The following is a 26,564-nucleotide window of genomic DNA, read 5'->3' as shown; positions in this document are numbered from 1 at the left end:
ATAATATCTAATGGTTATTTATTGTTATAACCACACACACATTATATATATATATATATATATATATATATATATATATATATATATATATATATATATATATATATATATATATAGATCAGTGGTTATAACCCAAAGTAATGTTCCCAAAATTGTTAGCTGGGGTGAAAGCCTAGAAATCCTTAATTACATTTATCTTAATTTCACAGAAATACAATTTTCCTTAAATGTAAATGAGGAATATTTTTCTATGGTCGAAGATTGGTAAGAATTCCCAAGAAAAATGTATTATAATTTTTTTTTTAATACCAGAAAATACATCTTTTTTTTTTTTCCTTTTTTTTTTTTTTTTTTTAAGAAGGCTTACGTCGTCGAGGGGAGGGAGGGTGTGAGTCTTTTGAGTTGCGCTTCCTCCATTAAGAATGAGCGCACTGCAGATTCTCACGGAGCAGATGATTTTCATAAACTTCCTCTGAGCCTCCAATAATAATATGGACAGACTTAAATGGAAACATTTATATCCAATCCCACTCATAATATGGAAAAGAAGATGTTATAGTTTTTATTGAAATTACAACTCTTTCCAAATTCGATTAGAGAAATAGAAATGGGAAAGTTGCAATCGAAACATGGTAAGACAGTTTGCGTTTCGACATGTCGACGTATCATGGATTCTTTATACTATTTTTCTTTTTCTTTTCTAGCATCTAAACGGAGAGAAAATCCAGAAGGTAATGTGATACATAGGCTACATTACTTTGTTCTGCCATATTTTATAGTAAGTTTTTTTTGAATAAATATTTGTATTGTAATAGGAGGTGCTTTCAACGAGGCAGACTGTGATGGCGAAGTAGACAGAAACGCAGACAAGCAGGTAAGAAGACCACATTTCTTCTAGATGCAATTCCTAATGTTTAGACCTGTTTCTTATCACTGTTTTACTGAAGAAACTATGACATTTAGATGTTTTCTTTTCTTGATAATGATTGGTTGATTAGTCACATCTTTCATTGGTAACACTTTATCATAACATTTATTAAAACATCAGCAATCTTTATCTCATTATATGGCTTTGCTCAACATAATATTAGGTAAAGTACATTAAAATAGAAATGACTTGAGATATTGATTTATAGGCTATGCTGTATTCATATGGGTATGCACAGTAGGCTACCGATCTGTTAAGCATTATATAATTTGAGATATGAATTGTTATTTCAAACAAAGAAAGTTATGAATATGTTTTCCTTTGATTTGTAGTCCTATTTGATGTATCTGTTATGCAAAATATAGCTTTACAATTATTTGTATGACCTGATATTGCAGGGATTTACTCTGTTTGAAGTACTAAGAAGCTGATATTTGCTGAAATTAGCATTCATTAGTCCTGGCTCATAATGGATAAGACAAAACAAATCAACACCATAAAATCTTCAATAATCTTATCGCACTGTATTTTCACATTTTATACTACATAGACTGTCAGTCTACTCAGTGCTACTGATTTTTTCAATCTAACCAAGCACTGACTGGTCCTGTCTACACTACACTGTATTTCTCAGCATTGTATGTAAATGGTTTGGGTCAACATTCTCTTCCCTCTTTTTCCTTTGCTCTCATTCTCTCAGTTAAGCCTAGAGCCTTCATCACTGTGTGAAATGCATATGGCCGGCAGCCAGAACAGCAGGGTCTTTGAGCACAGCCCCACCACACATCTGTTATTGGTTTTGAAAACAGAGGGAAGCTGTGCTGGGAAAATGGGGGGAAGTGATTGGAAGAAGGAAAGGAGGTATAGTTAGTGGGAGGAGTGGTATGACAGAGGTTGGTGGAAACAAGTTGCAAAATGTAGATCAGTGGTTTGTGTAAAGGCCTTGGATTATTGTGGTTATAGTGTGTGCATTAAACATCTTTTTCAGAGATCAAGGTTGGTGGTTAGGGCCAAAGCAACTTACTAGATAGTGCTTTTAGCCGTGCTGTTGTGACAACTACCCTATCAGCTCGTAAAATGGATTACTGGAGTGCAATGTGTTATGAATTTATTTTTAACTTTTGATAGAGATAAAGAGAGACCTGAGAGACTTGATGTGGCAGAGAGGGAAAAAAAGCTGAAAATTATTTGACTGCCTACATTTTTGGCATCATTCCTTACACGTATTGTGTCAGTTCCAAGGTAAAATCGAAAAAGCGGTTCAATTTTTTATCCCAAACATGAGGTTTTGAGAGTTAATGCTCTATTGATTTGTAAATCAACAAAACTGACCTTCCTACCCTAAACATTAAACATAACCAATATTGTTATAAAAAGCAAATTTGACATGGAAAACGTAATTGCTGAAGAAACCACATCATTTTGTGGTGCTCTTATGATACTTTTGGCTCACGTCTCCATTGGACTCTTACCCCGGTACTTTCCATCGCAAGTGCTAGGCAAGTATCTTTAGTAGTTATATAGATAGACCTTCAAAAGTAGTAATCACAAATGGCACAGAAAGTGATCACACGGCAAGTCATTATGTTGTCTGACAATTTCAGTACCCTATATCGGCCACATTATGCCAAATCAACTAACAAGCATCATCTCCCATCAAATATTTTTGCATTGCTCTAGTGTGTTTATCAAATTTTCAGAGCCATGTGATCTGATAGCTTCAGATGTAACTTGCATTTCATTGGAGTAGCCATGGCTTGAGTCATTAGCTGCATTTCCACTATCTGTGATATAGTGCTATCAACTGGTCAGCTGGGGCCAATAGCCATGAACCTTGAGCCGCAAGACCAAAATCGATCTGCATTACCACCATCAGGCCATTAGCCCCACAGTGTTGCCCTAAAATCCGCCCTTAGTACGCCACCCTGGTGCCAATGTCACACACCTGCCCATTTCACAAGAAAGAGGGAAACTCAAACTGAGGTCTCAGACTGAAGCTGCTGTTTGTTTTCTTATTTATGTCTTTGCTTGGTGAAAAGCGAGACCTGACTAAGCGAAACTCTGCCTTTGACATTGACCCCGCCTCAATCCCCAGTCGCCCTTATTTGGCCCAAGAGTAATTGGAAATCTGTAATCCAAATGCCCAAATGAAAAATGTGTCCTGGCTAGTATCTTTTAGATTTATTTTGTAATATTAAGTGTTATGATGGTGCTTCTGATGAAAACATAATGATAGCTTGGATATTGCATCATATTTTTCAAAATCCAATTCTCAGTCATTTTAATTCCCCCACAGAAATGTCATCTTTATCACCCTGAGATAGAGGGAACACAATGGAATTCTGCCACTTTTATGTGGCAAATTTTTTTTTTTTTTAGGCTAAATTAATCACTGTTCTTTCATAGCAGGATCCTGCAGCCTGGGTCATAAAAAAACACTTGAAAGATTGCAGGACTCACAGAACCCTTTCACCTTTTTTTCTCTCTCTGCCCCACTTCAAAGGGCTTAAGGAGGGGTGTGATCCATGTCTCTTTAGAACAGGGAGCACAGGGTGACAATCATACTTGATGTTTGCTCAAATTATTTAAACAAACTTTAACTTTATTTATACTTTATCTATACCGTTAACAGTCAAAATTTGGAAAGGAAATTCAACCTGAAAGGAAATTATCTTTAAAAAGGGCGAAAGGGACTTAAAATACACTGAATTGTAAAGTAACATAAATCGATTTCACCTGAAAGTGACAAACTAACTACAAACTAATGTTTTTAGACTGATATTGCTATTAAAATGGTCTTTTGTCCTTCTTTATTGACCATTGATTCTTATGCAGAACAAACTCATGTGAAATTGTTGTCATTTATTTGATAGAAATACAAGTAATTTGCTTAGACATGCCTGGAGAACATGTATTACTTGAACAACTTTTGTGGCAGCCATAAAACTTTGCGAACAATAGAAATGCTAACAGATAACTTTCTTCAAGTATAATTGACTTTATTACTAAAATATATAGTCGGCTACAAGAAGGGTATGAGATAAATGCATTTTTATCTCAAATGATTGCCCATCTAAACATAGAAAGCATGGTGATGCTGGATTGTGTGTGAGTTTATTCCAAGACCACAAAAGAATATATCTAAATCTAGTTCAACCTAAACAATTTTAGCATGTGGTGTTAGATATTCTAGTACCTTGAGACTTGGCCATACCCCAAATGAAACTGTGCAAATGAAATTGGCTCAGTGATGACCAAACAACATGTTGTTTCTCTCTCTCTCTCTCTCTCTCTCTCTCTATCTCTATCTCTATCTCTCTCTTTCTCTCTTTCTCTCTCACCATGTAATAAGGGTTCTATCCAGGTGTTTGGTGACCGGAAGAGCGATGAAACAAAGCCAGGCACTGTTCTGAACCTCATGAGAGGGCACAAACTGCAGTGTGAGTGGGTGGTGAAGAGGAACAGGAGTTGGGATGGGGGGTGTCTAGAACAGTTACAGGAAAAAAAAAACACAGAGCTGGTAATCTGAGCCCACATGAAAGGCCCTAGAGCAGGTAGAGCGTGGCAGAGGCTTGGCCACGATGATGGATGAAATCATTGGGAGACAGACAGCTCATTCAGTACACTTCTCCTCTGGACTCTGTTATTCAGCACTCTGTCAGGCTGCAAGTTATGCTTTCAGCATATGATGCAGAGATATTACAATTGCTTTTAGATTTTCTTGCTAGGACAAGATGGGATTTTGTAGGATAAAAAAGTTTTACTCATCCTCATATTTTTCCAAACCTGTTTGACCTTATTTCTGACCAAGACTTCGAAAATAGTGTGCAGGTTGTGTGGACTACATTTATGATGCTTTTCTTTTGTCCTTTTTGAAGTATGGCATCACCTAGTACCCCTCCACTTTCATTGAATGGAGGAGAGCAGCTTAGACATTCTCTTCTGGTGTTTCATGGAAGAAAGAATTTCATGGTTTGGAAAAGTATGTGGTTTTGTAAATTATGTTTGAATTATCATTTTGGTTAACTATCCCCTTAAAAAGACTTTATTTATGTTATCTATTTATTATTGTGTGTTGTGTGATTTTTAAATGAGCACATTCCCAGGGGAAGCTGACTGTGTGTTCTAAAGATGTTTTCTGCTGATATATTCACTGTTCTGGCTCATAAATAAGGTTTCAGCCTGCAGTAGGTAGTTGTGTGATTTACTTCTAATGCAGTTGTTAAGAAACATGTGCTTCCCACATCTGGTCTTAAATAAGAACACTGTGGGAGTGTTATACTTAATTAGAGTTTGTAACTAAATATCTGGTTTTATGGTGGTGCATGATGTTATAGCTGGCATTATTATCACCATGCCTATATCAAGTAGGGCAGGGCTATTCAACTTCATAGACAAGTGGGCCAGATGGAAAAATCTCCAGGGCATGAGGGCCAAGCCAGAATATTTATTTAATGAAAAGCTTCTATCAGATATTGTGTTATAGTAGGCAAAATATATTGCCTATATGAGAAACATTTTCAAGCAGGAAATTCTGATAAAACAAAAACAACAAACAGATAACTTCAGACAAAAATCGACTAAAAACTGCTTTAAAATGTGTCCACAACTGAGAAAGTACATCAGATTAAACTTTTATTGAACAGTAAAATGTTTTTTACTGTTCGAATGTTTTCTTGACCAAATTAATGAATAGAACGTTTCTGTTTCTCTGAACTCAGGCTTATTAGTCATCCATGATTTGAGTGATTTCATCTTCCCATTTTGTCAAAAAATATGGATAATTAATTATTTTTAGTGCAACCTCTGAAAGCCTCCAATTTCGTACTCCTGCACGAGACCTGGCGCGACATCAGTCTAGCGCATGTTTACACAGGAAAAGAAAATTAAAAAAACTGTGCGGTCAGACACAAAAGGTATTTGGTGTGAACAGCCCCTAAGACAATTGACAACCTCAAACGTGCCATGTTTAACCCATAGGCCAATAGTTGAATAGGCCTGATGTAGGAAATTCTCCACTTTAACTATTTCATTTCAAATTAACAGATATATGTGCTGTGTGTTCAATAACCAAAACAAGCAAGTACAACCCCCTATTATTTATACCATGATCAATGGAAACATGGGTAAATGCTTCACACTGCAAACCCTTCAAATATAATATAATTTAATTGCAAATTGATATCCAGCTATAATTTTTGTTAAAACATTTCTATATAAATAAATATATGTAGAGATCTATATAAATAAAACTAATTAAATCAGGGGTGGAGCTTGGATTTTCGTTAGTGCAAGAAATTGGATAAGCCTATATAAAACGATAAAGTTGTTAGAAAATGGTACAAAATTATTTATGACATTATTTTATAACATATAATTATACTATAAAAAACTAAATCTGCTTATTTGGCTGTGGGTGTACGGCACCCATTTAATCTCTGCAATAGCTTGCAATATGACAAAAAAAATTCCTATCCCCCATTCTTTTTCCTTTTTTTTTGGGATACTGCTGAACATACTGATAATTTGATCTGATGATTTGCCCGCATACATGCAGTTGTTTTTAAGTGACCTACTCACCCACCATGCTAGTGGAAGAGGGATAGAATTGTGGCATGGTGGATTAGAGACGATGTTTTGCCATGGAGGGTAATTCACTTCCTCCCTCAGAAACCAACTGTGCAATGTGTCTGGAAACAGTTGTGCTTAAGACCACAGGACTGCAAAGAATGAAGTATTTTTTTCTGGTTGCTAGTGAATTCATTATGGAGGCTGGTTTTCAAGCTTACTACAGGGTTTCTGTGCAAATTATATGGAAAAGTGATTTACAATGCAAAAAAGTGCCAATCATGTTCATCAATCTTTCAGTGTGTGAATATGAGTATATTTGAGAGACTTTTAAGAATGGCAATAACCTTCAAAAGAACTAGCATTAATTGTTTTATATGGTTTCTCATTTAATCAAATGTCTAATTAAATTATGTTGGTTTCTTTACCGTGCACACTAGCTGTACTAGGAACCAGTGTTTTCTTTGGATGTTCAAAGTTTTAATGGTTTGCCACTTTTCCTTTTATCCTCTAGAATCTTTGTGGTAGAGATCCAAAAGAAGATCATTACTGTTCACTGGAGGGTAATTTGTGCTTTGAAAGGAACTTATTCACACATAGTGCCTTTGTTTGACGCAAAGTCATCTATGAATATTTCATTTGAAATATCCCCTAAAATATGGATTTCCTATGAAAAAATGAACTTTGGAGATCTGAGATGCATCTATTAACATCTATTAACATTTTCTGTTATTTGTAGTAATATTGCCACCAGACAGAGTAACAGAGAGTCACAAACCTCTCCTTTCTTCTCCTGAAAACGAAAGACAGCAACCTCTCAAAGATGCACCGAGGAGAAATGGAAAGAGAGATGTAGGTGTCTGCCATTGAGAAAACTTCACGTTTATGAATATACAGAACTGTGCAAAAGTCTTTGTCTTAAGATGTTTTTTTTTTATATCTTCAGCTTTAGTGTGTCAATAGGAAATATAAACGTTATACTTCCAAACATTTATTTTGCAAATAGAAAAGATTAGAATAGAAGAACAGGAAGCCCTGTAACAGATGTCACGACCCCCACAAAGTCCCCCACTGAACATCATGTCAGTCTGAGATTACATGAAGAGACAGAAGCAATTGAGACAGCCTAAATAGATAGAAGAACTGTGGCAAATTATCCAAGAAGCTTGGTACATCCTATCTGCCAACAACCAAGAAACACTGTGCCTAGGTGTACGTACGAGAATTGGTGCTGTTTTAAAAGCAAAGGTGGTCACACCGAGTATTGATTTAGCTTTGTTATGTTTACTGGACTTTGTATGACATTAAGTGATAATTGAAAACTATTTATGGCAGTGTTTTTGAAGACATCCTCACTATGCAGCATGTTTCACAAGTGGCTAAAACTTTTGCACAGTATTGTATGTGACTTGACTGTAGATTTAGTCCTCAACTCGAATTTGAGTTCAATTTTACGTGTGAATTGTTTTCCAAGATACAGTTGCTCCCAGAAATATTTGAACATTTATGCCACATTTAAAAATTTTCACAGTATAATAAAATATCAAACCAAGTGACTTTTTTTTTAACCTACTGAGACCCCCTGCCCACATGTGTGGCATTATGCATAATTTAATTTAAACCGAAAATTCAAGAGACTCTAGGCTTTCATTAAAGGGTTAAACCTTCGACCAACCGAGTCATGTGAAAAAATAACATGGCACAGATCACAGCATAATTTGTCTTTTGGAGGTACGGCAACAAAACTACATCTGGTAAAAAACATCATTATGTTTTTACATTAAAACCTGTTAGAGTAAAAAGAGTAGAAGCCTCTAGCTTCATCCGATATGCCTTTTTAAAAATGTCATCAGTTTTTCGTGCACGCTGTTAAACACAATGTCCACTGTGGCAAGCAGGGCGGGGCCGAGTGGCATCTGGGCAGAGCGAGGCCTGGAAGTTAAGTGGTGAACGAGTTCCACCTGTGCACCACACCGGTCTTGGGTTCCAGTGAGGGGCTGTGGGAGTATATAAGGAGAGGAGACAGCGGCAGATGGGGAGAGAGAGAGATGCACAGAGCTCGTGTGCACATGTCGATGTGTTTGTCGGGGACCGCTGAAAAGCCTTGTTGTGTGACACAGAAAAGTGTATGTGCAATACATTTCTACGTGTTATGTCAAGCCGGTCCCAGCTTCCTCCTTCCCATGCATTCCTTGAATCTTGTTACAACCTATGTGACCTATAGGCAAATTTTCCTTAAAATATCCTATATTCACTGTGCATTGTCACATTGAGAATCAATGGATGCATCCAAAAGCTGGAAAATGTTGCTTTCCGAGGGTTTATACAGAGTTAGAATGAAAATAAGGTGCATTTCAAACTGTTCTGAGACCAAATAAACTATTTGATTAAACAAATCAGACTTTCTAAAGCTTGTAATTATTAAAATGGCACAACTTAGTCCCACTGTCCACATATGTGGACATCCATTTTTAGGAAAAAATATTTTTAATTCAGGTTGCACAGGTAGTTCAGCTCCTCCAGGGTTTTTGCATGTTTCTTAGGGGCTCCTACAAATCAAAAAGGGGAATCTAAAATGCTCACAGCAGTCACACTCGTTGTGTCAGTTAGGTAAAGCAGGGCTCGACATTAAGCAATTGGTCATTCACTTGCCTGAGTAACAAATTTACATGTCCGGAGAGAAAAAGGATATTTAAGTTACATGCTCAAAGTTGATGTTGTATATTTTTCTAAAATTATGACCGATGCCCAACCTAATAGTGTACCTAAGCAATCATTCTCTGACAGAAATGTAAACTGCACTGGGTAGGGGAGGAGGCAATTGTCCGCATACGCTGCCTGTCAATCAAAAAGGGCTCAACTGTTACTAGATCGCTTGCGAATGATAAAATTACTTGCTCTTGATTAATTTCAATAGCAGAATAAAAACATGAACTTTCTAATAAGTGACACAGGCCTAGACTATCACAAATATATATGGTTATTTTTATGTTACTGACATTTTAATCAGTCTGCTTGTCCGGTGGGGCAAGTAAAATTCTCTTTCACATGCTTCTTCAAAAAATCCACTTGTCCCGGAAAAGCGTTAATGTCAAGCCCTTGTTAAAGATAATGGCAAACATAAGTAGGAAGATTGAAGGTATTTCTGAGAATAGCTCTAGCTTAATTTCTTTTCAGATGGTTTGATGTTTTCTAATGCAGTGATATTCATATATATTTTTAAGTGTCCAAAAGTGTATAAATACTTTTTGGGGACCACTGTATCTTGACTTAGAAACATTTTGTCATTCTGATAGCAAAATGGAGCAAATATCTTTCTATTACATTTTTGTGGTGTTGATATGGTGTTGTCAGGATGTGGAGTGTAATGTGTCTACGGATGAAAATCTTCATGATTGGATGATCACATTGTGCGATTTTGACAGCAACGGCAAAGTGACCAAAGAGGTAATGCTTAAACAAATGGCAGTCCAATATTTCATTATTACAATGGTACAAAAATACATTATTGGTGAGTTTCTCTCTATGTTTTTGTTGCAGAATATGTTGTGCTTGATGCATGCAATCTATGAGGTGGTGGAGGCATCAGTTAAACAGATGGTTCTTAGCAATGGCACAACTCTGCGTGTGAAGCTGAGTGTCACCCCATTAACCAAAGGCAACAGAAAAGGTGGACTGAACCTGGAACTATCATGATTATACTGTCTCATTTGATTTGTGAAGGTACTATTGGTTTATTGTACAGAGATAGTGATGACAATTCAACATTACTGACTTAAATGTGCTTTTGTCTTAATCCTTAAGATCGAGTTGTTGGAATATCTCATAAAGAGCGAGATCAAAGGGAGGGAACAATGCAGTGTGCAGAAAGCCATCATATTCAAATTAGGTAAGCAGGACTGAGGCATTTTAATAGCCAAGCTTGTGCCATATTTTTGATGCAGGAAGACACTTAATTATTTACCCAGTGGAACAAATTATAACAGTTCTATAGATTTACGAGACTATAATATAATATTATGTATAGGAATACGAATACAAAGAAACAAAAAGTCATATTTTTCTTTCACTTTCCCCTGTCAGAGGCCAGAGCTCAGGTCAGTTGGGTGATCCGGACAGAAAGCACTATTCTGTTGATGAAAACACAGAACGTAGGAACCACTATCTAGATCTGGCTGGGATTGAGAACTACACCTCCCGATTTGAAGCTGGTATCTTGACTTTTCTTTTTTCCAGAATGAAATAGCCCCTGTGTATTTTTCATAAAGGCCAGGAAAAATTGCTGACCTCAGTGTTGAACCAAACTCAACACTGTTTTACATACTGTAGTTTTACTATGACCAAACATTAATCAACAAGTTGTTTCTGGTTTCTTTATCTCCATCTCGTGTGGATCTGCTCTTACAATGGCCTTTCAAATGCTCTTGGTTGCATTCAGCTATTGCAGTTCCGTTAAAAAAATGGGTTAATTGCATCTCTCTGAATGTTCAGTGAGATCTGGTTAAAAACTAGATTTTGAGCTTTCCTGATGATTTATCTGACTCTGGTATCTTCAGAACCATCTGCTGAGAAAAAGAAGCAGGACAGCCAATCCCATGGCCATCACCGTCGCTCTCAGACCGTGACCTCCAGCCCTGTGGAGTCTTCTGGTAGGTCCATTCCTTTCCTCGGGTCACTCCACAACCGCAGCAAGTCTGTCAGTGGCAGTGGAGCTGCAACCAAACCCAGCAAGCTCCATGGGCATCACCCTGTGACCTGGTGCCATCCATCCCAGCAACAAACGCAGCCTCCTCTGATGCATAGCTCCAGCAAACGCACCCGTGCCAGGACCCGTGAGACCACATCACCTTCCAGAGGCAACCAGGGCCTGGACAGAGAGTTGCAGCCTGGGCCATCTGTCCCTGCTGGGGGCTTTATGCCCATTCCTCAAAGGCATGAGCACCATCATCACCATGAGCATCATCATCACCATCATCATCACCATTACCACCCAGCATAAGAGTTCTGAAGCAGTTCAGGTCATGGGAATTTCAGTGAGTGGCACCAAAATGAGTGACAAAGTAGCAAACTCTGATACCTTTTTGAAGGTAGAATTAATTTTGTTCTCTACATACAAAGAGGAACTGTGGTTCATCTGTCACACAGTTAGAACATTTCTACAAGAAAAGGGCTGGACCACGTTTATTTAATAATAATAGTATAGATATATACTGCTCAAAACAATTAAGGGAACATGTTATCATCACAGTATAATACAGAGTCAATTAAACTTCAGGGATATCAATCTGTCCAGTTAGGAAGCGTAAGCGATTGTGAATCAATGTCACCTGTTTTGGTGCAAATGAAAGTGACAGCAGGTGCACATGAGAGGCTAAAGCAAGACATCCCCCAAAAAGGGAATTGTTTTGCTGGTGGTGGCCACAGACAATTGCTCTCTCCTTATAATTCCTGACTGATTCTTCTCTAGTTTTGCATTTTGCTAGTGTCCTTGGCACTACTGGTAGCATGATGCTGCAGCCCGTTCAGGTTGCACAGGTAGTTCAGCTCCTCCAGGATGGCACATCCATACGTGCCGTCACAAGAAGGTTTTCAGTGTCTCCCAGTACAGTCTCAAGAGCATGGAGGAGATACAAAGAGATGGGCCATTACATGAGGAGAGCTGGACAGGGCCATAGAAGGGTGTCAACCCAGCAGCAGGACCGTAATCTGCTCCTTTGTGTGAGGAACAGGAGGATAACTGCCAGAGCCCTACACAATTACCTCCAGCGGGTTACTGGTGCATGTTTCGGACCAAACTGTCAGAAACAGACTCCATGAGAGTGGCATGAGGGCCCGACGTCCTCTAGTGGGACCTGTGCACACAGCCCAGCACTGTGCAGTTCGCCAGAGAACACCAGAATTGGCAGGTCCAGCATTGGCGCCTCGTTCTCTTCACAGATGAGAGCAGATTCACACTGAGCACATGTGACAGGTGTGAAAGAGTCTGGAGATGCCGTGGTGATCGTTATGCTGCCTGCAACATCATCCAGCATGACCGGTTTGGCGGTGGGTCAGTGATGGTCTGGGAGGCATATTCTTGGAGGGTTGCACAGACCTCCACGTGCTAGCCAATGGTACCCTGACTGCTGTTAGGTACCGGGTTGAAATCTTCAGACCCATTGTCAGAACTTACGCTGGTGCAGTGGACCCTGGGTTCCCCCTGGTGCAGGACAATGCCTGGCCTCGTGTGGCCAGAATGTGTAGGCAGTTCCTGGATGATGAAGACATTGATGCCATTGACTGGCCCTCATGTTCCCCAGACCTGAATCCAATTGAGAACCTATGGGACGTTATGTATCGTTGCATCCGATGCCGACAAGTGGCACCACAGACTGTCCAGGAGCTCACTGATGCCCTGATCCAGGTCTGGGAGGAGATCCCCCAGGACATAATCCGCTGTTTCAGCAGGAGCATGCCCAGACATTGTCGGGAGTGCATGCAGGCATGTGGGGGCCATACACACTACTGAGTCACATTTTGAGTTGCCGTGATGAAATTCACAGAAGTTGGAACTTCAATTGATTTCAGTTGTTATCTTGGTGGTGTGAGTTTGAATCCAGCCCTTAAACAGTTGGTGATTTTGGTTTCCATTGACCATTGTTACGTCATTTTCCTCTCAACCAATTATACAGTGTACAGTGAAGATTTTGATCTTCAATATATTTTGCTCATCGAGATTCAATGTGTGATTTAAGTGTTGCCTTAAGTATTTTGAGCCGTGTATATGTGTGTGTGTGTATATATATATATATATATATATATATATATATATATATATATATATATATATATATATAAACGGCACTTGCACAAAATCTGCATTCACACCCATTATGTAATTATGTGCTTCCCTCTTGTTGTTCTAAATCGAATTGTTAAAGCAGAAGTGTGTAATTTCTGCACCATGAATGAAATTGCAAAAATAAACATTTGTTTTCAAACAGCTTTGTGAATACACCCCCTGTCTGCTGTTGATAAAACAAACAGATAGTCCCACCCCAAACTCATGCCATTGGTTGTGTCAGTGTTGTTGAGTCAGGCTGGATGGGTTGCTCAAAACAAATAGCATTTTTTTTTGTCGAACCACAGAGTATTTACTGTTTCTGAGAAAATTAACCCACACATGACTAACTTACAGTTGTCTTTGTATATTAAACTGGGATATGAGGAAATGTTTTAACACAGAAAGTTACACACTTAAGCTTTAAGCTCAAACTTGTTTTATCCAATAGTTCATAGCTCCGATTTTGATATAATACATTTGGGTTTCCTTTTTGGTTTGAAAAATGTAGCATATTAGTATTGAGTATATGCTTAGTTCTAAAAGTAATTGTAATACTTGGGTTTATGTGGTGCAAGATAACTCAAATTTAGGAGCCTTTGAAACTGAAGATGTTTTCCTCAGTATTTTATTCTATATAGATATGACCAGTTTTATTTATTTCATATGTCAATGTTTTTATTAATGTATTTTTAAGAGTAAAGTTTTTAAACCAAAGATAGTCTTTACATCTATATTCCATGTTTATGTTCTGAATATGGCTGCTTTCTGAAAGAAAATGGCACGTTAAATTCCTGACATTGTTAAAACAACAGAAGAACACATAATGTACCAACAAAAATAAAAGCTTGAGTAAGGAATTTGTAAATTTTTTTTCTCATTTGTTTTAATAATAATAATAATAATAATAATAATGATAGTAATATAACTTTTATTTGTATATATACTTTCATACATCAAGTGCAACACAAACTGCTTCATAAATGAGAAGCAGGATCATGATTTCAAGCTCAATTAAACTTCCTAATGTTTGGTGAATGCGCAGAGAGCTAGATTGAGCTATAGAAAATGAAATTAAGCTTTAAATCACGAGACTGCTGTTACGTACAGTGAAAAATTTGTTACATTTTGGTCTGTTCTCACCCCAAAGTTTTGGTCACTATTCATTTGTATTGTATGGACCAACAGAGCTGAGAGATCTTTTAAAATTCTTAGTTTGAATTCTGCAGAAGAGAGTCATACACATCTGTGATGTCATGAAGGTGAGTAAATGATGAGAGAATTTTCATTTTTGGGAGAACTATCCCTTTAATAAAGTCAATTTTAAATAATTATTAAATCAATTATTACTGTAGCCACAGAATAAATGCATTGTGCTAATTGTTGTCTCCATTGTCCTTCAATGAGCGCAGGCAAGGGACTTTTATTTGGTTTCCAAAATTTTATTGCTATTTAACCTCTGCCTGTTAGCCAGTCTGCTAGTATGAGACAGCTGCTTCTATAAATAACCAACCCCCTCTCAACAACCTCCCACCTCATTCTCTCACTCAGTAGAGAACACTGCCTTCAGGTTCTGTTCTTACCAAGGGTTGACGCACATATATGTTGTTGCAAAGAAGGCAGAGAAACACACCACGTCTCTTAAAGGCTGACAGCTCTAAAGAAGAAGTTTGATTAATTTCAAGAGCTGACAAGCACAGCTATGAAGAGCCTCAAGTTTTTAGCGGCAGAGGGCTTCATTCAGAATGGCCCAAATGCATGTAAGAGCCTCAATTGCTTGTCTTACAATCTCTACCCAGTCCTTTTCAAGGCCAGCTATCTGCATGAGGAACCCACAGTGCTCCATGACTTGGTCCAGACGTGGCCTCTCACAGAGCTCAACTTGCGCAAGTTACTGGGCAGAACAGTGGACTGTCCAGATGATCTGACTTCCCGCACCTGCAGAATCTGTCTGGAGGCCTTTCTAAAAGGTCTGAAGGACTATGTGCTTCAAGCACCAAGCACTTATGCAAAAATGCTTCGTGTTGTAGATATGATTGGTCTTCAAGACACAGAACACCAGGTCTGTCCATGCAGCCGTACACTTGGCCGCTGGGCACGCACTGAACTGCTTACTTGCATGTGCTATGAGACTATGGTGTCCATGCAGGCTGGCCAAGCAGCACCATCAGCTTTTGATGTGGAGGTAGATGTCCGTCTTGATGCCTTTGTTACAGGAAGAAACTACGAGGTGGTAGCACAGGCTCTGTTGCTGCACAGACATTGCCCGTTAAAGCTGCACTTTGTAGGCTTACGTGTGGACTCGCTGGCCCTCAAGAATCTCTTTTATTTGCTGAAGCTGGTGGAATCACATGGCCTGCAGAAGCTGGAAGTGGTGCACAATGTGCACCTGGAGGCTCCACACATTGAGGTAATGCTCTCCAAGCTGAAGTTCCCTCAGCTGCGCTCACTCACGTTTCCAGCACAGGCTTTGAATGTACACAGGTTGGGTCCAGAGGATGTGGACCTCTTGGGAGTTCTGGGTGAGCTGATGAGCAAACTGACTGAGCTAAGAGAGCTCTATCTGGGCTTCTCCACTCTTACTGGACACCTGAGGAAACTTTTGAGGTAAGGACTTTAAAACCACATTTGAGCAATGTGAGTTGAGCTATTGGGAGACCGTAGCTTGTTGTCACACTTTTCACTGCTGTGAACATTTGTCAGGGTAGGTTTATTTTTCAAAGTCAGTTTCTGCATAGCCACATACCTTAAAGGCTTGGCTACAAAAAAGGTACTGTACATTTTCACCCTCACTGCACAGGTAAAAAAGATAAGGTTCATTGAACACACATTGACCTTTTGGTGGGACATACTATAGAGTGTCAGTACACCAGTGGTGTAGGTTACATGTGAACATTTTGAGGGTACATGGTCCTCCGTCACCAACCATCACAATAACCAAAAGAAAATCTACACCTCTTGTTACATCTACACCTGCACTGAACCTCCTACTTAGGCTTTTGAGCAAATTTTAAAAAGTAAAACAATAGAGCTGTTCATCCATGTCGTCAATTTGAAGGCGACCCCAGAAGTCAAATTCACCATGGGTTCCCTCTGGATTTTCCTATGGGTTTTTAAACTTCATAATAAAATATGGTCTAAAGTAAACATTACTTGACAATACGTGGAGGTGTTGTTCTACAACACCAATGACCCACTTTCATACCTGAAACATGAATTTTGAAGCCTTATTGAATTACATACTGATTTAAAAAAAACACACAGTGACTTAAAAATTCATGTTTGAGGTATGAAAGTATGTCATTTGTTTTGTAGAACAAAACCTCCACGTATTGTCAAGTACAGTTTACCACAGACGTTATTTTATAATAAAGTTTAAAAACCCATTGGAAAATCCAGAGGGAAACCATGGCAAATTCTCTTCCAGGTTTTTGGACTAAAAGCTGAATAGCTCTATTATGAAGCACTAAAAAAAAAGATTTATTAAACAATAAAAATGGAAAAGGTAATGTACAAAAATATCAAATATTTTTTGGACCAACATATACAATTGAAGAATGGTATAAATTTAAGACATTTAAAACATGTGACAACCTGCCCTGCCCTGAATTTCATTAAAAATACCTTTGTCCTAAGAACATATTTAAACCTTTCTGGCTAAAACTTGCCTACATAATATATTTGACCCTTGCCTTAATGTGTGCCAGTGAGATTTGATTGTTCATTTGTTTACCCAAGAGCTTTAACAAAAAATGCAATAGAGAAATTGTACTTTGGAGGGTAAAATGGACAAAAATTATTTTAATAAGAGGATTTTGAACTACGTGTTCAAACCAACATAAAAAATGTCTGCTAGAGAAAACAAACATTTGAGCAATTGGACTTTTGACTGAAAGTCGTATCCTTACTGAGATATTCCCTGTGACAACTAGCCCCGGTATTCATTTCAGGTGTCTCATGATTATTGGTGTCATGTAAAAATATCACTAAAATCATCCATTATAAATTATGGAAGTCATACATAGTTTATTTTAAACGTTAGATCAGAGAGATGTAAGAATGTCTTCTTATTTGAGAATTGCATTATTAGGATCGCAGGCCTAATCAGCTTTGTTTTATATCAAGAGTGTTGTTGTTGACATTGGATGGCTCCCTATTTGTTTTGAGTGACTGCTAGAATGCAGACAGCTGTGTCATTGCAAGGCTGTAAGAGGCCAGGACATGAGCCTGGCAACACAATACCTTCTACATTTAAATAGCACTGCAACTGAATAACAGTCAAAACACTGAGCACTAGAGTGATTTGTAGTTCCACAACACTATTTAGCCCAATATGTAATAATTCACCTCAGAAGCAGATGTAACATCCATCCATCCATCCATCGTCAACCGCTTATCCTGTGTACAGGGTCGCGGGGGGCTGGAGCCTATCCCAGCTAACATTGGGCGAAAGGCGAGGGACACCCTGGACAGGTCGCCAGTCCATCACAGGGCCACACATAGACAGACATACACTCACCTCCACACCTAGGGCAATTTTTTGAAGACACCAATTAACCTAGCCTGCATGTCTTTTGGATGGTGGGAGGAAGCCAGAGTACCTGGAGAGAACCCACGCAGACACGGGGAGAACATGCAAACTCCACACAGAAAGGCCGGGGCAACCAGGGTTTGAACCCACGACCTTCTTGCTGTGAGGCAACAGTGCTAACCGCTGCACCACCGTGCCGCCCCAGATGTAACATTGAGTTTATTAATAAAGAGTGATTGTATGTAACATACAGTGTTGGGCAAGTTGCTTAAATTAATAATTACTCATTTAAAATTGTAACGAGTTTACTTCATAAAAGTAATCACATTGCTAATTACTTTTAAGATACTTTTTAGAATGCTTTCCACAAAAGTTTTTTTTCATGCAAAACAATGTCAATATTTCCTCCTTGTTTTTTGACATATGCAAGCCATACACTCAACACCAGGAGTTTTGTGCTACACGACTTTTTGTACTAAGAACGCAATGATTACAGTAACTAATTACATTGTAATTAGATTACACCTAACACTTGTTACATGGTATTTGTATGTTGTTTGATGTAGAATGAATTCTAGGTTAAGCACTGCTGTCAATCACAGTACAGTACATGCTGTATTTATAGTACATGCTAGGCATAGTACAATTTGTTGTATATATTTACGGGATAGTTCACCCAAAATGAATACGCTCTCGTCATTTACTCATCCCCATGCCATCCCAGATGTGTATGACTTTCTTCTGCTGAACACAATCAAAACATTTTGGAAGAATATCTCAGCTCTGTAGGTTCATACAATGCAAGTGAATGGTGACCAAAACTTTGAAGCTCCAAAAACACATCAAGCTTAAAAACCTAAAAGTAATCCATAAGAGTCCAGTGGTTTAATCCATGTCTTCTGAAGCCATCTAATCGGTTTTGGTTGAGATCAGACCAAAATATAACTCCTTCACTGTACATCTTGCCATTGCAGTCTCTAGGCACGATAGTGGTTTCAAGCTCAATCACACTTACTAGCGTTTAAAGCATACGCAAATGGCTGGATGGTGCCAGGAAGTGTAATCGAGCTTGTCACCATTTACTTACATTGTATGGACCTACAGAGCTGAGATATCCTTCTAAAAAGATTTTGTGTTTTTGCAGAAGAGTCATTATAAATTGTTAAAAAAAAGTACTAATTAGTGAGCCACTCGAATGTGTTTCTAGAAGTCTCCACATTGCAGTGTATGTGTGTTATATATTAAATATTTACTATCATTATTATTATAAATTTTTACATAAATGTGTTACTTGTTTAATGTTATTAGTATTTCCAGTGTGCTAGTGTGATGCTGTTACCCTAAATAAGATCTTGATCTTTCTCATTCACCAGTCCACTTCAAACTCCACTGCAGTGTATAGAGCTAGCAAACTGTAACATCAACGCAGTAGACATGGCCTACTTTGCCAACAGCCTGCACAGTGAGCACTTAGTAAAGTTGGACCTGAGTGGTCACGGAGTAGCTGACCTCTTCCCGAACACCTTTCGGAAACTCCTGCATCGGTGTTCTGCCACACTCACTAGCCTGGGTCTGGAAGAATGTGGACTTGATGAAGAGTGTCTGAATCTGCTCACTCAAGCACTAGCTCCCTGCCAGGGACTCCAAGAATTCAAGATCTTGGGTAACCCATTGAGTACCGCTGCCCTGCGCCATCTTTTCAATGTGCTGGCTCAGGGTTTTCCAGATTTGAGGTATGACTACATGCATGCAAGATATTTTGCAAATACATTTACGGATGACGTACTTTTAGTTGCCTCTGCGTATTAAGTGGGTTTAAGAGAAAGCTGGGGTTATTTTACATCAGCTTTAAGATTTTTTAAATAATTTAATAATAAAGCATCATAGGATTAAAGTGTAGACCAACATCTGAGTCTTTTTATCAACAGATATGTTGAGCTGCCCGTCCCTCGTGACTGTTATTCTGAAAATGCAACATACCCACTGGATGACAGGACACTGCTGAATTATGATAGAGAGATGTTCCAACAAGCCAGGACTGAACTTGTGGGCATCCTTGAGAGAGTGGGGAAAGGAAATGTAGAAGTTTGCACCCCATTGCTTGGAGCCTACGATCCTGACATCAATGAGACGAGTAACGAGCTGGGGGTCTCCATGTTGCACTCCTTCAACAGTGTCATAGGCAACTTCATTGATACGGTGAATAGCGTAAACCAACGGAGAGAGCAAAGAATGATGGAGTGAGCCCGTTCATGGTGAACAAGAAATTAGAAGTTTAACTGCAACTGATTTAAGGGGGATATTTTAACAGTTAGATTCAGTATACAATATAAGCACCTTTGTAAATATACATAAATACTGTATATAGGTGTTTCTTCAACTTCTGGCAATTTCATGTCGCAGGGGTTGATTTTTAATAAAAAGGCCAGATTTAAACTTTTTTTTATTATTTAAAAGTCACATTAAAACTGACTTGGAAACGTTTTTTTCCAGGCCTTCATTTGATTTATTTTTACTTTTCAATTGCCTTTTATGTAAAGATTTGACAGGTTAATCCTTGTCCCACACCTTCAATTTTAAACAATGAATATCCATTTTAAAAATGATTACAGGTTTAAAACAACGATAGTCTAAAAAAAAAAAAAAATATGATATATATATATATATATATATATATATATATATATATATATATATATATATATATATATATATATAAAAAGACTCTCTCTCATTCAGAACTCAGTTACTTCATTTCCACCACACTAAACAATTTTGCCCCAATAAAGTTTTTTCTAATGTTAGTGTACTTAACCAAGTCGACGAGTGTCAGTGAAGAGACATGCCCAAAGTTGAAGAAACTAATTTATGCAAGCATCTTTGTAAAGATGGATGGGGCAAAATATAGAAACAAAGAACTCAGCTTCTACAAATAATTTACAAGCACGTATAATATATAATTTTAACGTGAAAGAATTAATTGATTTAAGGCTTTGCAATATATTCTGTATAACGAGTCTTTAGTGATTTATTTTCTCTTGTTTTTAAAGAACAGTAGACTGCAGTAATGATATATGACCCATTACTTGTAAAAGCAAGAGTTATTTTCATGTATATTGTGCATTTATAGAATAATAATAAATAAAGAAATTGCCTTTGCTTTAGAATTCACTGTAACATTACTTATATAATATCCTTTGGGAATATGACACGGCTGGACGAAAATGTTGCCATGACTTTTGATATTTAAAAAGTAACCAAAATCCAAGCAAAGAACAACTGAAGTTTTAAAAATATTATAGAAAAGACCAACAGGTATTTATAGACTTCTGTCAAAGGAAACTTTAATAGGTATTGGAACTTATACATTTTCTCTTAAATACAAGTCACCAGACATCACAACAAACAGGATCTTTAACCTCATCAAATTCACTTTACTTCATCTGCCACTCCTCTCTTTCCTTCCTTTCACGGATATCCTCAACGAGATGGGGCTCAAGGTAACGCAAATCCTACAAGGAACAAAAGTAACAGCAGCTAAATATCATTTATACATCAGAACCAGAGATTTAAATAATTATATTGAAGGAATAGTTCACCCAACAATGAAAATACAGAATATTGTACACGTTTGTGAGCTATGGCAGAGGAGATCGCCAGAGTGAATAACAATTTTAAATTTTACATAATACTATCATATGGCTTCAGAACACTTGGAATTTATCTTTAAAGTTATATGGACTACTTTTATTTATTTTTTGGTGCAAATGTGTCATTCCAGGAGCTCAACAGAATTCACATTCATTGTAAGGGAAAGAGTTTCCTGGCCATTCTACCAAACATCTTTTGTGTTCCAGTGAAGAACAAAATTTTGATTTCTTTGGGTTTGAAATTGTTGGGTCAAGAAATCTTTTTGAGGAAAAAATTTGGATTTCTAAAGATTACTTCGCATTTTAGGTTCTTACTTCTATTTGTCTAAAAATGTCAGAAAATATATGTTGTTGAGATGCATGTCAAAAAAGTGGAACATTTTCAGAGAATATTTCGATCAAAAATGTAATACGTCATGTAAATAAAATAAGAAGCTGTTACGTCCAAAGACGTATTGGTTTGTTGTTTCTTTTTATTTTATTTCTTCCCGTTTCTCTCTCTCTCTCCCTCTCTGTACCATAAGCAGGAAGTAATGGCTGCCACCTGACTCCAATGATTGGTAACCTGATGTGATTGGAGGAGGAGGAGAGGAAGCTGTGGGGATTTAAGCAGCATGATTCCATAGACCTGTGTGTGTGTGTGTGGAGGCTGCATCGTGTGGTTCCAAATCTCAACCCCGAAGTTCTATTGAAATGTTCTTTTTAATTATATTTAGTTGATTGATCCTTTTCAGTGTCATCTTGTTGAACACTCTTGTGGTAACTGGTGCCTACAACAAGAGTTTCTTGTTATGTTGTAAGTTATTATTTACTAATATTTATCGTTATGTTGTAAGTTATTATTTACTAATATTTATCTGTGTTAAAGTCATTATTATTAGTATTACTATGTTAAGTCTTTGGAGAAAGGATTGGATTAAAAACCAAACAGCCCTAACTACTTCATTAGAACCTCACAGTTCTATAAAATTTAACTATAATGACCCCAAGGGACAAGGGTATTAAATTAGAACCTGACACATGCTGGTCATTTTTATGCAGTGGGGGTCATTTTGGTCATCTGCCAGCCACTGTGGCCGGTGACCTGTAAAAAGTCTCGGAGTGTCATATGAAAAGAAATGTCTTTAAACACAGACTCACGCTTGAACAAACACACCAAATTATATTATGAAGATAATCTTTGCGCGTGTCTAATTCACTGTTTTCAGAGGTCACTGTCGTGTGGAATCCGTTTGCAAGAATAGTGTCCTATATGCGATCCAGGAGGTGCTCTTATTTTAGTGTATTAGTTCACCAAAAATATCTCATAATTTTATCATCCTCATGCCATTCCAAATGTGTGCCTTATTTTCTTCTGTTGAACACAAAGATTTTTAAAAGAATATCTCAGCTCTGTAGGTTCATACTATGCAAGTGAATGTTGGCCAGAACTTTAAAACTCCAAAAAGCACATACAGACAGCATAAAAGTAATCCATAAGTCTCCAGTTGTTAAATACATATTTTCTGAAGCAGAATTATAAGTGTGTGCAAGAACACATAAATATTTAAGCCCCTTTTGACCCTGTTTCCACTTGGTATTACGATGCGTCTCGGGTGATCCTATCACATGTGGTCAGCGCTAAATACAGGTCTAAACATGGTCTAAAAAGTTGTGATCGGATCACAGAAACCACATACGAATGTGGTCAAAAGCACATGTGTTCACATCACACATTGCCGTTTACCCCTGGTCGCTTAAATGCATCTCCAGTGACCACTTGTGTTTGGATTTGGAGGGTTTCATGTCAGTATGTTTCTGGATGATAATGAATCGCAACAAAGTCAGAACAGACAAAGAAAGCACAACAAAAAAAAAATGGTGCATTGCTTCTCCCAGATGCGGTTGAAATTTCATCTAAGCACAAACTCAATGTCAAGCAAATTATCCGTTATTGCAGTGGATTACCTGTATTAAAGGATCTTCAGATGTCCGTGCTTGTCATCTGTGTTGATATCAGACACACTAAAGAAGAGCTGTGAAGCTCTCTTGTGTATGTATCAGCTTTTTAAAAATGTTCAGATCAGACGATTATTTCCTTATAAAGCCGCTCGTAACCGGCAAAATTAAACTCTTGTTTTAGTGCAGCGATTGATTGACAGGTGGGGGTGCCACTTCACTGCTTCCACGACACATACAGGACAAATTAGCATTTACACCTCAAATGTGATGAGAACAAATGCGTACACCACATTCGTATGTGATTTTTGTGATCTGATCACAAAACGTTTTAGACCATATTTAGACCTGTAATTAGCGCTGACCACATGTGATCGGATCACCCGAAATGCATCTTAATACCAGGTGGAAATGGGGTCATTTACAGTCAATCTCCACTATCACTTCCACATTCTTCTTTTGATTTTGACAATCCACATTTTTTTGTGCATATTGCCACCTACTGGGTAGGGAGGATCATTTATAAAAAAGGACTTAAAAACTGTTCTGTTTCTCACCCACACCTAACATATTGCTTCTCAAGACATGGATTTAACCACTGGAGTAGAGTGGTAAATTATATTTTTAGTCTGCCTATATGTGCATTTTGGAGCTTCAAAGTTTTGACCACCATTCACTTGCATTGTATGGACCTACCGGGATGAGATGTTTTTCTACAAAAATGTGTGTTCAGAAGAAGAAAGAAAGTCAAACACATCTAGGATGGCATGAGGATGAATAAATAATGAGAATTTTCATTTTTGGGTGAACTATCCCTTTAGCTTTATTTCAAGGAGCAGTTAAGTCACTGTATTTTGAAATCATATTTCCAGATATTTGCTTCTGTATACGTTACCTTACAAAGCAAATGGCATGCAGTGACATTAGGGCTACAGGTGAATTGTAATGTGTAGTAAAAATAATTCAGTACAGCTTCAGAAATGGTGCTTGAACAAGATTTTTTCTCTTCTGTGCCCGTTTACTTTTTAGCCTCTGTGTATGTTGCAAATTTACCATATATTATCATATTGTGGTATGTGTTATATATGCACTATACATGTATACTCAATATAGGTAAATGTTTACTATACAGGCCTACAGCATATATAGTATAATAATCATAAAACATATACAGTATATGAAAAATAAAAGTGGCTGGTAAAAATGGCTATTTACCAGCTACTGTGGCTGGTGGGCAAAAAAGTATATTTCGTACCCTACAAGGTACACTTCCCACCTCCTCATATTGAGTCCACTGGTCCTTAGGAAGGACCTGATGCTTAATTGACAGATCCAGAGCTCTCTTGATGCAGAACATCCTGTCATTGTAAACTGGTTCTGGGAGCCGATGAATGGCTTCTTTCACATCAAAGTCCTCATTGATTGTATCATCCCGCATCAAACCTATAAGACATGCAACGTTGCATTAATCAGTACATGTGTGTTTTAAATGAAATATCAGTGATGGGTCACAATTTCAAAACGTTGCACATTAAAGAGATGACACTGCTTACCAAGTTTGTTGAAACCGCATGTATTATAGTACCACTTTCTGAAGCCCACCAGGAGCCTGCTGGTTGCAGCTGTAGTGGGACAGGCAATACACACAAATAAGAGGTAAATAAGAAAACAAATGGCATGTGCAATAAAAGACACAACATTATAATAAAGTCAACTGGCAGTTAATATAATGTACGTTTGCTATAGTTGAGGGTAATACTTAAAACCTTTAAGGGTGAACTAGTTTATAATAGCAGAAAAGGTTACTGATACGTTTTCACGTTCACTCTAACAAGATGTCATAATAATCCACTTTATACACGGCTAACCATCAGAGAACCATAGAATAACGTATCATTTCTCTATTAAGTATACATATTTTCACTTAGACACCAAATAAAACTCAAGCCACATACAAGTGGACATCGACCATTGTTACCTATGGGGTAACCGTTCTTTCCAACAAGGGAGCTAAAAAAAACTAACTTCAAATGTACTCACAAAAAAAACAGATTTATTGATAAATAAACAATACATATATCAAATCAAAAAAAGAAAGTACATTGTAGAACAAAAACTCATTCCCCCTCAAAGGATGTTAACAACCAGCCAACCCCCTATAAACCCCAATACAATCCCCAACTTTGTCACACAGAACGATTCAAAATAAAGCACAAAATAAATTACACGAACAACCCCAAAATCATATTAAATAGAAGTACCACACACTCAAACCAAACCATTACACTACAAACTTAAGTCTCATGCAAATAAATGGTTCATGTGTGTTAAAGCATCAATATAGTACAGAGAATACAAGGGTTGGCTAGCAACACGAGGCTGGGAAGTGATATACAAACAAGGAAAAAGAAAAAAACACCCCATTAGCCAGTACGATTCACAACATCTATACACTCTCTGCGCTGGAGGCATACAGCGCACATCTACAGGTACTGGCTAAACGGGGAAATCAAAAACAAAACAAACACAAGAGGAACAGCGATCAACTAAACCTGCAACACATCCACCAATCCTGGACTAACTTCCAAGACTGGAACGAGCATGACCAATGGCCTACACATCCACAACGTTTGCGTCTGCCTGCTCACCAGACCGTTCACGCACAAACCAACATGGACCTGCTCACCCAGACCGTGTCCGTGCACCAACACACAGGGAAAGGCTACCAAACAGCCCAGTTCCACACAAAAGATGGGACCTCCTCTCTAGGCCTCCTTACAGGTGCCTGCTTATAAACCCTCTACCTACTTGGCCACGCCCCTTTACCAATTGCTACCTCACCGGCTACATTCTTCCCCCCAGGAATTAATCGGCGACCCGCCGATGCACACAAAGGTGTTCTCATCACCATAAACAGCATATAAAATCTGTATCCGGGACTACAACTCCTCTCCAAATACTGGTGCAACTGCAGCCCGAGGCAATCTATAAGGGTTTGAATGCTGACCCGCTGTGCTTCTCCTAGAACGCCTCGGCTCTAAGGGTTGAGCCTCTGATACAGGGGAACTCTCCAAGGCACTATCCTCACCTGTCCTAGGAGTTGACACATCACAATCTTTATGCAATAAT

The 26,564-nt window shown here is 38.0% G+C and overlaps 3 protein-coding genes across 4 annotated transcripts; 2 read left to right on the top strand and 1 right to left on the bottom strand.

The window, feature by feature from the left end:
- Positions 1–439: 439 nt before the first annotated feature.
- Positions 440–14,069, top strand: LOC127620096 (protein naked cuticle homolog 2). Of its 2 annotated transcripts, XM_052093197.1 has the most exons (10): positions 440–632; positions 705–731; positions 816–874; positions 7,011–7,059; positions 7,236–7,348; positions 9,851–9,943; positions 10,037–10,166; positions 10,301–10,385; positions 10,580–10,707; positions 11,053–14,069. In XM_052093197.1, the coding sequence occupies exons 1-10, from the start codon at positions 608–610 to the stop codon at positions 11,493–11,495; spliced, it is 1,152 nt and encodes a 383-aa protein (XP_051949157.1). In that variant the 5' UTR covers positions 440–607; the 3' UTR covers positions 11,496–14,069. The 2 variants fall into 2 exon arrangements, with proteins under 2 accessions (XP_051949157.1, XP_051949156.1); XM_052093196.1 differs by having other exon boundaries at positions 440–731.
- An 813-nt stretch (positions 14,070–14,882) lies between these two features.
- Positions 14,883–20,407, top strand: LOC127620199 (leucine-rich repeat-containing protein 14B-like). The gene is made up of 3 exons (XM_052093331.1): positions 14,883–15,923; positions 19,221–19,580; positions 19,776–20,407. The coding sequence occupies exons 1-3, from the start codon at positions 15,019–15,021 to the stop codon at positions 20,089–20,091; spliced, it is 1,581 nt and encodes a 526-aa protein (XP_051949291.1). The 5' UTR covers positions 14,883–15,018; the 3' UTR covers positions 20,092–20,407.
- A 171-nt stretch (positions 20,408–20,578) lies between these two features.
- Positions 20,579–26,340, bottom strand: LOC127619484 (cytochrome b-c1 complex subunit 7-like). The gene is made up of 4 exons (XM_052092327.1): positions 26,262–26,340; positions 24,989–25,057; positions 24,712–24,878; positions 20,579–21,359 (listed from the first exon to the last, which is right to left on the bottom strand). Exons 1-4 carry the CDS (start codon positions 26,338–26,340, stop codon positions 21,282–21,284), a joined length of 393 nt encoding a protein of 130 aa, XP_051948287.1. The 3' UTR covers positions 20,579–21,281.
- Between the last annotated feature and the right edge of the window lie 224 nt (positions 26,341–26,564).

The sequence above is a fragment of the Xyrauchen texanus genome, chromosome 26, assembly GCF_025860055.1.
Source record: "Xyrauchen texanus isolate HMW12.3.18 chromosome 26, RBS_HiC_50CHRs, whole genome shotgun sequence".
NCBI lineage: Eukaryota > Metazoa > Chordata > Actinopteri > Cypriniformes > Catostomidae > Xyrauchen > Xyrauchen texanus.
This window is presented reverse-complemented; position numbering and strand designations above follow the sequence as displayed.

Excerpts from the sequence above, each read along its gene's own strand:
- LOC127620096 (XM_052093196.1), top strand. The coding sequence starts at position 608 with ATGGGAAAGTTGCAATCGAAACATGGTAAGACAGTTTGCGTTTCGACA. Across the intron at positions 7,060-7,235 it reads TCATTACTGTTCACTGGAGG|TAATATTGCCACCAGACAGA; the intron begins GTAATTTGTGCT and ends TGTTATTTGTAG. Across the intron at positions 7,349-9,850 it reads GGAGAAATGGAAAGAGAGAT|GATGTGGAGTGTAATGTGTC; the intron begins GTAGGTGTCTGC and ends TGGTGTTGTCAG.
- LOC127620199 (XM_052093331.1), top strand. The coding sequence starts at position 15,019 with ATGAAGAGCCTCAAGTTTTTAGCGGCAGAGGGCTTCATTCAGAATGGC. Across the intron at positions 15,924-19,220 it reads CACCTGAGGAAACTTTTGAG|TCCACTTCAAACTCCACTGC; the intron begins GTAAGGACTTTA and ends CTCATTCACCAG. Across the intron at positions 19,581-19,775 it reads CAGGGTTTTCCAGATTTGAG|ATATGTTGAGCTGCCCGTCC; the intron begins GTATGACTACAT and ends TTTTATCAACAG.
- LOC127619484 (XM_052092327.1), bottom strand. The coding sequence starts at position 26,340 with ATGAGAACACCTTTGTGTGCATCGGCGGGTCGCCGATTAATTCCTGGG. Across the intron at positions 24,879-24,988 it reads ATGCGGTTTCAACAAACTTG|GTTTGATGCGGGATGATACA; the intron begins GTAAGCAGTGTC and ends CATGTCTTATAG. Across the intron at positions 21,360-24,711 it reads AGTGGACTCAATATGAGGAG|GATTTGCGTTACCTTGAGCC; the intron begins GTGGGAAGTGTA and ends TGTTCCTTGTAG.